The sequence below is a fragment of the Lipophrys pholis genome (genome assembly GCF_963383615.2).
Source record: "Lipophrys pholis genome assembly, chromosome: 3".
NCBI lineage: Eukaryota > Metazoa > Chordata > Actinopteri > Blenniiformes > Blenniidae > Lipophrys > Lipophrys pholis.
Window position 1 is genome coordinate 23,473,391 of NC_137627.1, and position 13,703 is coordinate 23,487,093.

At 42.2% G+C, this 13,703-nt stretch overlaps 1 protein-coding gene across 2 annotated transcripts; it reads right to left on the bottom strand.

Annotated features, from left to right (window-relative positions):
* Positions 1-1,055: 1,055 nt before the first annotated feature.
* ckmb (creatine kinase, muscle b) lies at positions 1,056-7,761 on the bottom strand (the record flags this gene model as incomplete). 2 transcript variants are annotated; one of them, XM_080459050.1, is made up of 9 exons in its annotated part: positions 1,056-1,676; positions 2,588-2,777; positions 3,346-3,469; positions 4,081-4,252; positions 4,338-4,470; positions 4,960-5,114; positions 5,776-5,872; positions 5,958-6,070; positions 7,433-7,761. In XM_080459050.1, the coding sequence occupies 8 exons, from the start codon at positions 6,048-6,050 to the stop codon at positions 1,498-1,500; spliced, it is 1,143 nt and encodes a 380-aa protein (XP_080315176.1). In that variant the 3' UTR covers positions 1,056-1,497. The 2 variants fall into 2 exon arrangements, with proteins under 2 accessions (XP_080315176.1, XP_080315177.1); XM_080459051.1 differs by lacking the exon at positions 7,433-7,761 and adding an exon at positions 6,231-6,312.
* Between the last annotated feature and the right edge of the window lie 5,942 nt (positions 7,762-13,703).

Consider the following 13,703-nt stretch of genomic DNA (forward strand, 5'->3'; position numbering starts at 1 on the left):
GAATTTCTTTGCTTTTTAACTCTGCAAAGCCGAGCTGATATATTGTCAAAGCATCTACTAAAATAGGGAAAAGTGACAGCAGTGATCTTGGGGATTTATCCGTTTCGTGGGAGGTTTCAGCCGCAGCACGTGTCCACCACTGTCTGATAATGTGAAGCTGTGATTTAGGGCTAGTTTTGCCTTTTCTTTTCATGAATTCTGTACAACCCGGGCGTCCCCCTCCTCCCGAGGTTGACCTCTAGAAGCGGCCGTAGGCTGCGCTTTAAGGCTACACTTCTGTTGTATAGTGTGTTTGAAGCCGTCGCTGTGATCAATAAAACACTTAACTTATGGGCTGAAATTACCGAGATGATCGACCTGCAATCCTGCATGTCTCCTAGAAAATAATGTGTGACACAGAAATAAAGACTTTCAACCTCTGTCCTATTTCAGGTCCACTTATTTCTGATTACTGCTGTGAATTCACATCAGTTTTCTTTGAAAGGTGTGAAAGGCAGAAACTACTGTACTACTTTAGCTTCCTGTACGTTCTTTTTGAATTTTGAGGCTTGTTTTGTCCAAAAATGTGCGATTCGGAGTTATTATGCTCCAATTTTTATAACGTGTTGGTAAAGAAGGTGGATGATTGTCAGTACGCTTTATAATCATCTGCCTGGATTTCATGTCACATCTTCAACCTACTGCACAATTTTAACATAATTTTAACCTTAAACTCACCAAGCCTCACAAAAAAGGTTGGAACAAGGATGTACAGATTTATGATCATCTATATAATTCATCTGTTGTTGAATAATTTGTTGAAGAAAAATTTATCAATTTGGTCAGTTTATTTGTAGCATGAAAATGCTTCCAAATCAAAGATTTCAGTCTGTTAAAAGTTGAACTTAACTTCAACTGTCCAACAACTTTATGCTGTTAATATAGTACGTAGTACATGTGTTTAACACGTATGAACTCCGATACTGTGACCGTCTTCACGTTGTGGCTTTTGGGTTGTAAGAAATGTGGAAGTTACCATGTTGTTAACTAGCATAAAGAAAACATGAACAGAAGCCTTTGATTGTTATATGGGGCACTGTTTAATAGTCCAGATATATTTTACAACCAAAATTCTTTTCTTAATTTTGGTGCACATACGTAGCCACGACCAGACTACGTATGGGTTGATCCCAGGATGTTACCGAGAAGAGTTGGGGTGGGGGAGTTACAGAGAGTTGGAAAGCAGATAACAGGTCAACAGAAGTAAGAAAGAAAAGTGGAGTGTCTTTTGGCGGAAAGAAGTGAGCGGAAAGTAGCCGGTTGGCCGAAACCAGTAAAATACCTTTACATCCAGGCTACCTGTTCATCCATCCATCCATCCATCCATCCATCCATCTCCCACTGACCCCCAACAGGACAAGCCGGATAGAAGATGGACAGATGGATACCGGTTCATTTTTTTATAAAATAAAAAAAATAAACACAGACAGTCACTCGTTAGCAGGTTGTCTGTCCACTTTACTTCTGAGCGGGGATCATGCCATCGATGGACTCTCCCTTCTCCAGTTTCTTCTCCATCTCCACCATCAGCTTGACTCCATCAACCACCAGTTGGACCTGGTCCACCTCGGAGGAGCCCAGACGGTCGGCGTTGGAGATGTCAAACACGCCACCCACGGAGGCTGTGTCCACACCGCCTGCAGGGGGAGCACATGCAGGAGGTCAGAGGAGTGCACGTCTCGGTTCAGGCGCACGTTTTACCACCACAAACCACGAGTTAAAGGACCCATATGATGAAAAGTTCAGTCTCTACTGTTTTTCCTAACAATTATCTTTGTCCCTGTATGAGGCTCCAGAAGTGAAGAAAATGTGTCGCCTCCCTCACTTGCTCCACTTTTTATTGAATGTGTGCTCAAACAGGCGGTTCAGAGATTTTTCCCTTCATGATGTAATGCAGGGAAATAACCCCTCCCTCTGGCAGTGATACTCACTTTGACCCTCCCACAGGGAGATAAAAACTTACAAAGATTACTGATATACTGAATAAATTCAGTATGATATAAAAAGACATGTTACCGTTACAGTTAGCAGCAGCTAGCATTAGCTACTTGTTAGTAACTGTAAAAACGCATACGACCAAACTAAGTAACTTCCTTTACCGTCTATTGTTGCTGCGAGTAATGGCATATATTAAATTAAGACTCACAAAAGGTGCGACCTTTGAAAACGTCCCTTTAAACACTGTGGATCAGCGTTCGTCAGGACGGCTACGGATTTCTGTCGGGTTTTTAACAACTGTTATTAGCAGCAACAAGGGACACTAAAGGGTCACCAGTTAACAGGAAAACCACTTGATCTGACACACCGGCAAGCTCTTCTCCTTGAGATGGGCCTGGAGTCGGCGTGGACAGACACAGACACAGTTTGTTCTCAGTAGAATCACTAGTGGGACTTTTAGACTGAAATTCAGGACCAAGGCTGAATTTAGGGAAATACACCGATGTGAAATTGTTGAAAAACTGTATAATATGGGACCTTTAATATGTAAAGAAACATATCCCAGAGATTTATTTTCCTCAGGCTCCAGCTTAATTTCCTGAGTCCGTACCTGTGCCACGTTTCTGCAGACGCAGTCTGGTCAGGATCTCCTCGAACTTGGCGTGTGTGCTGAGCTTGGGCAGCTTGACGTGCACGCCGCCGCGCAGGCCGGTTCCCAGGTTGGAGGGGCAGGTCAGGATGTAGCCCAGATGCTCGTTCCACATGAAGCCGTGGTTGTGCTTCTTGAAGATCTCCTCAATCTGACCAGAGGAGAGAGGACTCCAGTCAGTGATATTTGGTGATCCTAATACATCTTAATCTGTTTCATCCTGTGTTAACGCAACAGTTACCGTGTTCAGGAAGCTTTTACTGACCCACAGTTTTCTATCTACTGAGATTCTTGGTTTAATCCATTTAACTTATGCATCTCCTTGTGTTTTCTTTTAAACTACAATACAAGAACAATAGCTAAATATTGAAAAATATGTCATTCTTTAAAGTATTGTAATTCCTGACTGATCATTTACCTTAAAAATATGAAGAAAAAAAAACCATGTTTGAACAAATCACAAAAAAACAAAACAACTATCTCAAATGACAGCATCTATTGTTGTTTTCAAATATAGGCTCAATAAAGTTTGGAAGTGAGTAATGCTTTGTGTATGTTTTGGAAATAATAGCTTGTCTTGTAGAGCAGTAGTTGGCAATAATGGACAAGAGGAGCCAAATAGAGAATGTTTAAACGAAAAACTATTGAATTATTATGTGAAATAACATTTTAGGTCAGTTTTATGACGTGTCATTTTCTTATAAATATTGCCGTGTTACCTTCTTCAGGCCAGTGCAGAAGCGTTTGAAGACCTCCTTCATGTTGCCTCCCTTCTGCATGGAGATGACACGGAGGTGATCCTCCTCGTTCACCCAGACCAGGAAGGTCTTGTTGTCGTTGTGCCTGCAGAAGCAGAAGAATCACACACCTCAGCTGCGTGTGACTCACAACAGAAAAGCTTCACAGGGCAGCGTTACGGTAAATCATCAATCTCAGTGGGAAATGTACAGATCAGCTTTAAATAATCAATGTTTATGTGAATTTCTTGAACCACTGAGCTGCACAGAGGTGGCTTTGTGAGGCGTGAAGGGCAGAGTGGTGCAGCTGCAGCATCAGCACACACTTTAACGGATGTTTAAACATAGCAATGATCAGAGACTCGTGGTGATGGTTTGGGCTATTTTCTGATAGGACACAGTTTGTTTGATGTTGATTAAGACACTCAAACCAGGCCTTTCATTATTGATTACACTGATCTCACCTTTAAAGGTCCAATATAATGTGGGAAAACACAGCTCATTAGTATTTAAAGGTACAGACACATAAACAGCCTGTTCTCAGTGGAGCTCAATAGAGGGACTTTTAGAGTGAAATTCAGGACAAAAGGCCGGATTTGGGGAAATACACTATGAATATGATTTTGTTGGACCTCTGACGCCTGACTGTTGTAAAAACGGTCTAATATGGGACCTTTAAAGTCAGTGATCAGAGGTTTCTCTGTCTGCTCCTCTCACCAGATGCCTCTGCCGTCGGGCCAGTCACGGGCCATGCCGGCGCAGGTCAGCAGGGGAGAGACGGGCTTGTCAAACAGGAAGTGATCAGCAATCAGCTGCTCCTGCTCGGCGTCGGACATGCCGTTCAGGGGGTAGTACTTTCCCTTCAAGTCACCATCCAGACCGGCCAAGGCTGTGGAGTCACAGTGAAAGGAGTCAGACTCTCAACCTGCTGAAGCCAAACAGACGAGCGTCTGTCTCTTTGCTTCGGCACTCACCCTCAATTGAGAGCTTCTCAATGCCTCTGCGCTCTCCACGGCTGTTGTGGGGGGGCAGGGTGAATCCCTTGATGCTGCGGCCGGTACGGACACGGCTGGACAGCACGTAGTTGGGGTCCAGGTCATCACCACCCTGATGGAGAACAAAAATGGATGCAACATAACACCTTGTTCGTGTGCTGATGCAGAAACAACAACAAAATAAATCTCTTCCATGCTTCTCTGTATAAACATAATTTGTTTAATCTGAACTGGGTTTCAGGCTTTACTGGGCTAAATCTGTGTTATGATACCTTCTATGGTGTTTATGACATTTCTAAATGTCTCAAAGTTACCTACATATTTAATATTGAGGCTGTAGTAACAATAAACCTCACCCCTTTAACTTGAGACGTCAAAATATTAGGAACACCTTTCAGTATATTATGGACCATAAACCATATGTCATCACTTTTTCAACAAAAAATACATAATACTTATCTTTCTTGAATAATTCACCTGTTTTCATATAAGTATAACTAAAGTAGCTGTTATGTATAAGCCTTAATGTTTGTTTTTAATACAAACATTAGGATCTTTCCCATTTAGGTGCAAAGAAAAAGTGCGTTGTTTGTCTCTTCACCTTCAGGTTCTCGAAGTTCAAGTCGGTCTTGTGCTTGTCGGTGGGCTTGTATCCACCGTGACGGTCGGAGATGATGGGGTCCAGCAGCTCCTTGAAGACCTCGTAGGACTCCTCATCACCAGCAACGCAGCCGACGGTCATGATGAAGGGGTGTCCTGAGAAATGAGAGGTTGAGGGGTTGAAAAGGTGAGCGGGTGGAGTGTCATTTCTTTTGTTTGGTATGCAGTATCTGTGCCAGATTGAATGTCACGATCTTTTGTCCCTGAATTGAACGAGGAACTATTGACTCCTAAAACCTAAGGATTTCTGAAAAAGTCCCATTTCTTTTGAGTATTATTGTCATGAAAACTTTCTACTTTTTCTCTCACTAGTTTCAGTTGAAGTTACATCAGTTAACAGGAGGAAGATGCTCTATAATCTGCAGGTTAACGCTTCTTAATAGAAACAAATTTCCACTAACGACAAGAACAAAAAACAACACCTGAGAGAAACTACCAACGTGCTGATGATTATATGAGCATACAAGGGGATGAATCACTTTTGAATTTTGTTTGTTAATTACATTTCTTTCGATTTTTTTCACGTGTGAAGAAGGTCATGTGGTGGTTCAGTAGTTTGAACACACAAGTCATTGCACCTTTCTCCGTCAACGTGGCTTATGCCCTGAAACTCAACTTTGTGAAACTGGGATCCAAATCACATCCTCTAAGTTGAAGGTGAAGACTTCACCTTACGGGTCGCCATCTTTTACTTGTTTCATGCTTCCTCAAACTGTGTGTGTGTGTGTTTGTACGCCGACGACTGTCTCCTTCTTACCGGGGTTGTCAACACCAGTCTGGATGACGTCATCCACGGTGAAGCCACTGGGGGTGGACTTTCCTCTCAGCTTGCCATAGATGTCCTTGGTCAGCACCTGCACACAGCATAAGTCAGTGATCATCCATCTTTCAATCGCAGCCAGTGAGGTGGCGTCTCAATGTGAGAGCAGAGCTCGGCACCTTGGCCATGTGGTTGTTGTGCAGGGACAGATCAGGGAACTCATCGTCCAAGCTGAACTTCATTTTGTAGTCGTTGTGGCAGTTCTTTGCCATGGCTGCGGTTCTTACTCCAACTAAGAGCAAGACAAGAGCATTTATTTTTTAGAATTTGACATATCATTGAAGTCTGAAAAATCTGAATGAATCATTTTCCTGGCTAAACAGTTTCACGTCCGTTTGCTGCACTCAGATAAGAAATCAAATTGAAACCAAGTGCAACCGTGCAGCGAATACCACATTTCTTATCTGGCGCTTCTCCAAGTTTTTCAAGTGCCTGGTCGATCAATCTTCTAGAATAAAGGAGAAACCTTTTCATTCTGTCTGAATCACTTCTTCCCCTCCCTCTCTCTGTCAGCTGTGCCGTCCACCTCCCTCCATCCACCTGTCTCCCTTGGTATTAATAGCATGGCTGCCCCCCAACCCCCGCCCCCCTCTTTCTGCCCCACCCCCTATCCCCACCCCACCTGCTGCAGCTGCTTCAGGGGGACTTTCCAGAACATTTTAATGAATGACTGTCTGTCCTGTCCTGTCCCCCTCTGTCCAGCTTCATGTCTAACTCAAAGTAACTGCATGATGCAACAGGCTGCAGGCGACCGGTTGCATCAGGAACTATCAGATTTTTTAGACGATTTGATTCCAATACTGCATAAAAATACAGATTATCAAAAATGCATGTACAATCACTCGTGTTTTCTTTAAATGATCTAAATTAAGAGTGTACCACAAGAACTCCTTCGATAAAAAAAATGAACACATTAGTTTTGTAGTAAAATTTCACCAACACAAACTCAAAAATCTGAGCAAAATGATCAATTACTTCCACACAAATGACAAAACAGTAGCTGCAGAATCAGTTAGATTAGGCTTTGAATACACAGAATATCCCTCTTTCTGTCTGCGTCAGCCTCTGACCGTCTCCGTCAACCAGAGGTTAAAAGTCATTTCATGGAGGTGCAGCAGATTGATGGCGCCTGCTACACTTAAAGGTCAAAGTGTGCATGCCTCACGGACGGCTCCACAAGTTCCATTCCTAAATCGGGCCCTCCTGAACTATTCAGAGACACACCTTGGCCCGGCCTGCTGGCGTCAGCACTGGCTGATCGACGGTCACAAATGTTTGAGTGACCCTACAAAGCTGCATGCTTCAGCAGGCCGCTGCTGCCAGCGTCCAACAGAAAGTCTTTCAAGCAAGATTTCATGAAACAATGTGTACCAACAGCAGAGTATATGTTCTCCACGTCAGAAGATTAAAAAAAAGTAAAACATGCAAACCATCAGGAATCCAAGATAAGAAATCTTTTGGTTGCCTTCATGAGCGTAAATTGGTTTTCACAAATTTTGGTCTGGGAGAAATTTTTTTTTTGTCCATATAGCAATATTTCCCTGAGGATTTCCAAAAGGTCTACCTAAAACAACATGTTGCTCGTCTCTATTACCTGTTTAGGAGAAAAGAAAGAGGTAACAGATCCCGGGATCAGATCCTGTCCACCAAGTGTAGGGGTTGCCCAGCTCTTCCAGGTGATGGACTTAAGCTTTTATACCCAGACGTCTCTCGCTATTGGCTGGCCGGTCGAGGGCTCCCCTCCTCTGATTGGTCAGGTGGGTTCGTCTGTGCTCTCTTCAGTTTCTAAAAGGCAAGAACCAACAGTACACTGCACTCGAGAAGGGAGACGAGGCAACAGCTGCAGTCCAAACCTTTCACCTTCTGTCGCCTGCTCGGAGCTGCAGCAGGGAATGCCGTGGAGAAGCACACACATTCGCACACATTCATGTATGAATGCACGCAAAGTTATAATGGCTCTGTGGTCAAATTAGTCACATTTAGGCGTTGACCAATGTTTTCACCTTGATCAGAACAGGAACTAATGTAGGGCAAGGTTGCAAATATTGAAATCACAATGTCATGCAAAAGACATACAATTACAGATTCAATGTCTGATGACTGTTAAAGTGCACATTCAAAAGTGCATTTAAAGTCTGTCCTGCTCTTGTGTAATTGAATCACATACCGACATACTAGCTGATATATTTTCATATAAATGCTCATTTTTATTTCATTTATTGGCAGCACAAACTCAAAATGATAAGTTCCAAGCTTTTTTGGGTGTCACCTTTTTCATTGTTGTACATGTGAAATTGTGGAAAATAAATCAATGAAATGAAATGAAAATAAGTTTATATTTTGATGAATTTATTTAGTATTGAATAAAGTATTAAAGCTTATATTCTGGTATAAAAATCATGATTGATTTAATGTTGGTATAATAAGATAGGAGTTACTCTGATGCCTTAGGAAACATCCTGGACTGAATGTCCCCTCAGTGTTTCATAAGTGTCCTCTGCCAATATGCAATGCAAAGTGACCAAGCTTTCTATCTATTTTCGCTTTTAGTACTTAAAATAATTTTCTTGGATTGCATCATCGCATATTAGCCGTAGTGCTTTGGCTGACCGGTTCACTGAGTGAGGAAGTCTTCATGTGTGCTCCTGCTCTCCTGTGTGAAAAGTCATGTTTTGACACATGGTGACAAACTGTCAAACTCAAAATGATTGCATGTCAGCGGGGAGAGAACATAAATGCCTCCGTTGAATGTGCAAACTTCGTCAGCATGCATTCGGCTGGAGATTTCTCTCATTGAATAATCTGTCCAATGCACATCAGGTGGACTCATTTCAGAAATGGTGTTCAGAGTGGGATCTTGTCTGATTGTAAAACCTCGAGTCCACCTCTTTCCTGTACAAGTGCCAGAGTCCCCCCACCCCCATTTGGAATATGAGAGACGTGCAGTAATGCAGACGGATTATAAATCCCTCTCATCATGTGACGGAGGAGAAGTTGAGGGTGGAGCTGAGAGGCTTTGTGACACAGTTTTACATAAGAAGCAGGTTTCAATAAAGCACATGACTGAGGAAGAACATGCAAACCCCACACAGAGAGGCCCCTCAAGCCGAGACTTTATCTAAAGAACGAGTCTGCAAACTTTATGGCCAAAAGAGCTGTTTTGTTCACTTTTTGCCAAATCAAATTTAAGTGAAGCCACAAAACACATTCAACCTTTCCGCAGCTTAAAAAGTTTCATGTATGGTTTGAAAAATGTACAAAACTTTGCATTCATGAAGTTTCAATTATAATTTAGAATTAAACCTGCAAGCAGTGTTGAAAAGTTAAAATAATTTTAAAAGTTTAAAAGATATGAAGAAGTTTAAAGATTTTTTTTTTTAAGTTTAAAAAGTTGAATGTTTTAAAAGTCGAATTGTTTAATACGTTGGAGATTTTAAAGAAGTATAGGCTGAAGAATTTTTTTAAAAACAACCATCCATTTACCTGAGAAAAATATAGTAGAAAAGTTGAAATATTTTAAAAAGTCTAAAAGATATTAAAACGTTATAAATGACATTTATAATATCTAAACATTTTACTGCTATTTTGGGATTTTTGGACCTGGTTTTAGCGCTTTAATCCTTCCTTTTTAACATCTTAGCATTTTCTAGCCCTAATATTCTGGTGTGTAAAATAACTAAAAATATGCTAAAATTATTTACGCAAAATGTTGGCTTCATGGAGCCAGTACAGAAAGGCTGTATAGCTGCATGTGGCCCCAGAGCCACAGACTACAGACCTCTGCTGTAGGGATATTCTGAAGGATGGACTATGACCCCACGAGTCTGTAGAGTCACAGTGAATGTTTATGGAGCAAGTAACTTTCTTTGGTTCCCTTCTCATGTCTTCATGCTTCTTCCAAGACAAACTGTCTGTGGCAGTCTCAGAATACAAAATTTAAAAGTTGTGTGAAATATTGACATTAACTTGTGGAGGATTTCAAGAGATCTTCTGTCAGACATCCCTGTCCTCTACAACCGATATCAGCCTCTCTGGTGGAACTTCAACCCATTCCATGATGGGGCAAAGAGATGTGAGAGGGTGCATGTAAAACCTGTCAACTGGCTCCTCCTGATCTCTAAAGTGAGTCTTTTTGCGTGGTTGAACACTTCTCAGAGTGAGTTCATGCTCCCAGTGGTTCTGAGTCTCACTCTTTCAGTCGTGACTGAAGACTCAGGACCATGAGTGAGGGGATGAGAACCAATGTGTAAACAGAGAGCTTTACTTTGAGCTTTACGGTATCACGATCCCTCCTACTCTCTGTCATTAACAGGTCTGAACCCTGTGGTAGGTTTTCCCCTCCGGAAGAGGGCACACTATCGATCGCTAACAGTGGACTCAGACTTCGAGGTGCTGATCAACACGGCTCTGGTGCATGTTCGTGATCCTCATGAGGCTGTGCTAAGTTTGCAATATCATCTGAATAAAGCAAAGTCTGGCTTCTGGCCTCCACACACGATGACTTCCTGACCTCAAGAAGATCAGGAACAGAAGAGGAGATTTTGGCATATATAACCTTGGCAGACCTGATGCCGAGGACACGGAGAGGTCTGATTGAATTGCCCTAAAGCGATGACCCCAGTATCCTATCCCCCCGAAGCACCTCACTTGAGATATCTTATCCGTAAGTCTTCAGATCCAAGAAAGCACTTATAGATCAGACTGTGAAGCTTCCATGTAGTGTGTCCCTCGTGTCTGCTTGGTTTTTCTCCGGGTACTCTGGTTTCTTCCCACGATCCAAGGACATGCTTGTCAGGTTAATTGGCGATTCTCAACTGGCTGTAAGTGTCAAAGTGTTGCGAGGTGATTGTGTGTCTCCTGAATTAGTATGGTGATGGATCTGTTCAACCTGCCTTTTGCCCCTTCATCAACTGAGAATTACTCCTGCAGTCATGGGCTTGATAAAATTAGACATAACTTCTTCACATAAATAATCAGTCTGAGACTCTGAAATGGCATTTTCACGCTGACAACTTCATTTTTTTTTTCTTTTGTCACATGTGGTGTTTTTGCACTATGCTGATGACATTCACCTTTATAATGCAAACAACCACTACACTTTATTAAACACAGGAGACCTTATCTATAGTCAAACGATGGATATTATTTGTTTTTTAAGAACTGATATCTATGTAGTATGTTTGTATTTCCACTCCCTAAATAATTCATGAACAGAAATGTTCTTTTATTGCAGAAATGTGAAATGTCTGAAACATGCATTGAGGATGCAGGTTCTTATAAATTCATTTGTTGTTGCAGCCATTGTTCCAGGTTGCGTCTGAGCCTCAAACTGTGCAGAGAGGTCTGGTCTCCATGACTGCAGGAGTCTCAGATTCTTTGGTAGACGGGATCTGATATGAACACAGGCTCCGGTTTCACAGCTGTGTCCTGACCATCCACAGGCACCACTTTCCAAATTAGTCTCTCTCCATGTCGCTGCGTGTCGCTCACTCATTTGGACGCTTCCGTCATATGAATAAACACCTGACGGTTTCACCAGCATTCAGTTCACAACCAGTGGCAGGAAGTCAAAGTTGGTTTGATAATGTATGCATCTAGACATGTATTAACCTCTTATTAGATAGCAAACAGTCCAAACTAGCCAGTGATTTCTGTAAAATTACATCATTTACAATTTGTTTTTTTAAACGTTTTTCACATTTCGAGTCAAAACTCATGTATGCAAATTATGAAATAGTCAACATTAATACAATGCAGGGAGGCGCTCACCCTCAATTTGACCTAATAAATGCAGCTTTGCCCTCTGCCTACATCCTTTAATACATACCTCCATCAATAAAACTCAAAGGTCATGCTGACTGACTCATGATATCTGCTGTGTGTGAGTGTCTTCTGCCCATTCAGACCAGTTAGTTTTGTGGCTCGTTTGCCACGGTGGCACAGATCCAGTATCCCAGTTTAGATCGTCACTCTATCCCCCCGACACGCACACACACACACACACACACACACACACACACACACACACACACACACACACACACACACACACACACACACACACACACACACACACACACACACACACACACACACACACAAATACCAACCCGCCACCCCTCCGACAGTTGAGCCAAACAGCCCTGGACCCTGCAGCTGCCCCGCAGTAACAGACACCAAGGACAGTTATGTAAACCTGGAACACTGTGTGAATCATTCCTAATGATTTTAATTTGAGACCCATGTGCATAATACGCAAGAAAATCTGTTAAATACTTCAAGGTTGGCTCAGTGGTTTTTAAATCACATGCTCCTTACTAGATCCTCGTTGTGGTGTATATTTAAAGGCGTATTTGAGAGAATATGCTGTTGAAAGTTCCGTAAAATATTTATAAGGAATTGTGAGGATGCAGGAAAAGGCAAGTTGGTACAACTGCATTGTGTGCATGCATCTAGAAGAAGAAGGCTTTATTTGTCACTTATAAAACAAATGCACGGTTTAACCTGCCGGCTGTGGGATTCAAACCTTCAAACATCCGATCACAAGCCTGCTTCTCCAGCTTTTAGGCCACCGCCATACAGGCAGCGTCAACCAGCACCATTCCTCTCATTCTGATAATGAATGGGAACTTTAAGGGGCGCCATAAAGGCAGAAATGTTATGAACCACACTGTCTACATCCTCTGAATTATAAACAGCAGCTTCAGATTTCACTATCACAGTTTACAAGAGTCCTGATGTTGCTTCACAGCGAGCTTGCAGCAGTTTCACTCATCCTGATTCCTAGAAAACATGAAGCAGCACACCAGGAGTCACTTAGACACATATATATTTCATAAACTTTGATAGAGCAGGTTCTTATTCAGAGCAGAGGCTTCAGAGAGTAGTTGACATCTATTCACACGTTCACACATGGGTGGTGCCAGGAGCTGCAGCAGTCTCACCCACTGATGTATGTACAGTATGTTCACAGTGTTTCTCTCGACGTGCTTTATTGACCTTTGTTTCTTCTCGTGGCTCCTATAGTATGATTTCAAAGACATTGTCCTTCAAACACAAGATGTCCATTTCACACATGATGTGAATTGTCATTTTGAAGGAGTTGATGTCGATCCGGAGGTGTCGGCAGCGGGATGCGGGATGGCCGCGCCTTCTTTGAATTCCTCACATGTGACCCGGACTAACGGCTTCAGACGCATGTGTCTTGAGCCTAAACAGGAAAATATGATGTTGGCAGTTTCCGGAGCCTACAAATAGACGGTGTGTAAGACAACTCTGTGGACATGTGTGCATGTTTGATGGACGGTGGATCGAGCCGCGCTGAGGAACAAGAATCCCTGTTTACCCAAATACAAACCGAATCAATCATAGTTAATAATGATGATAAAACAATAATAATTCTCATGATGATAATGATGATAACGACAGTGTAGCGGTTGGCGCTGTCCTCACAGTGGGAGAACATCATCTCAGCTCAGGTTGTGGTCTTTCTGTGTGGAGTTTGCATGTTCTCCCTGTGCATATGTGAATTTTCTCTGTGTACTTCCATAAAAAGAGGCTATTTGTTGCTTTTAAAATTCCCCTTTTAGGCGTAAACAAATTAATAATGACAGAATTACCCCAATAATGTAGAACTATAATAATCAAAATTGTTTTCCTGAAATAAGAGACTGCAGGGAATAACTTCTTTGGCCTATTTCATGTGTTTTCATTGAGAATTATTTTGCAGAAACATTATGTGAAGGCCAATCGGCAAAAGTCTTTGGGGTCAGAGTTTTAGGTTTGCGTAAGTTTTGTTCTCTGAAGGTGTTGAGGTGGAGGGAGAGCTTCGGGGGTACACCGTGGATTTCTATTTATAGTGGCAC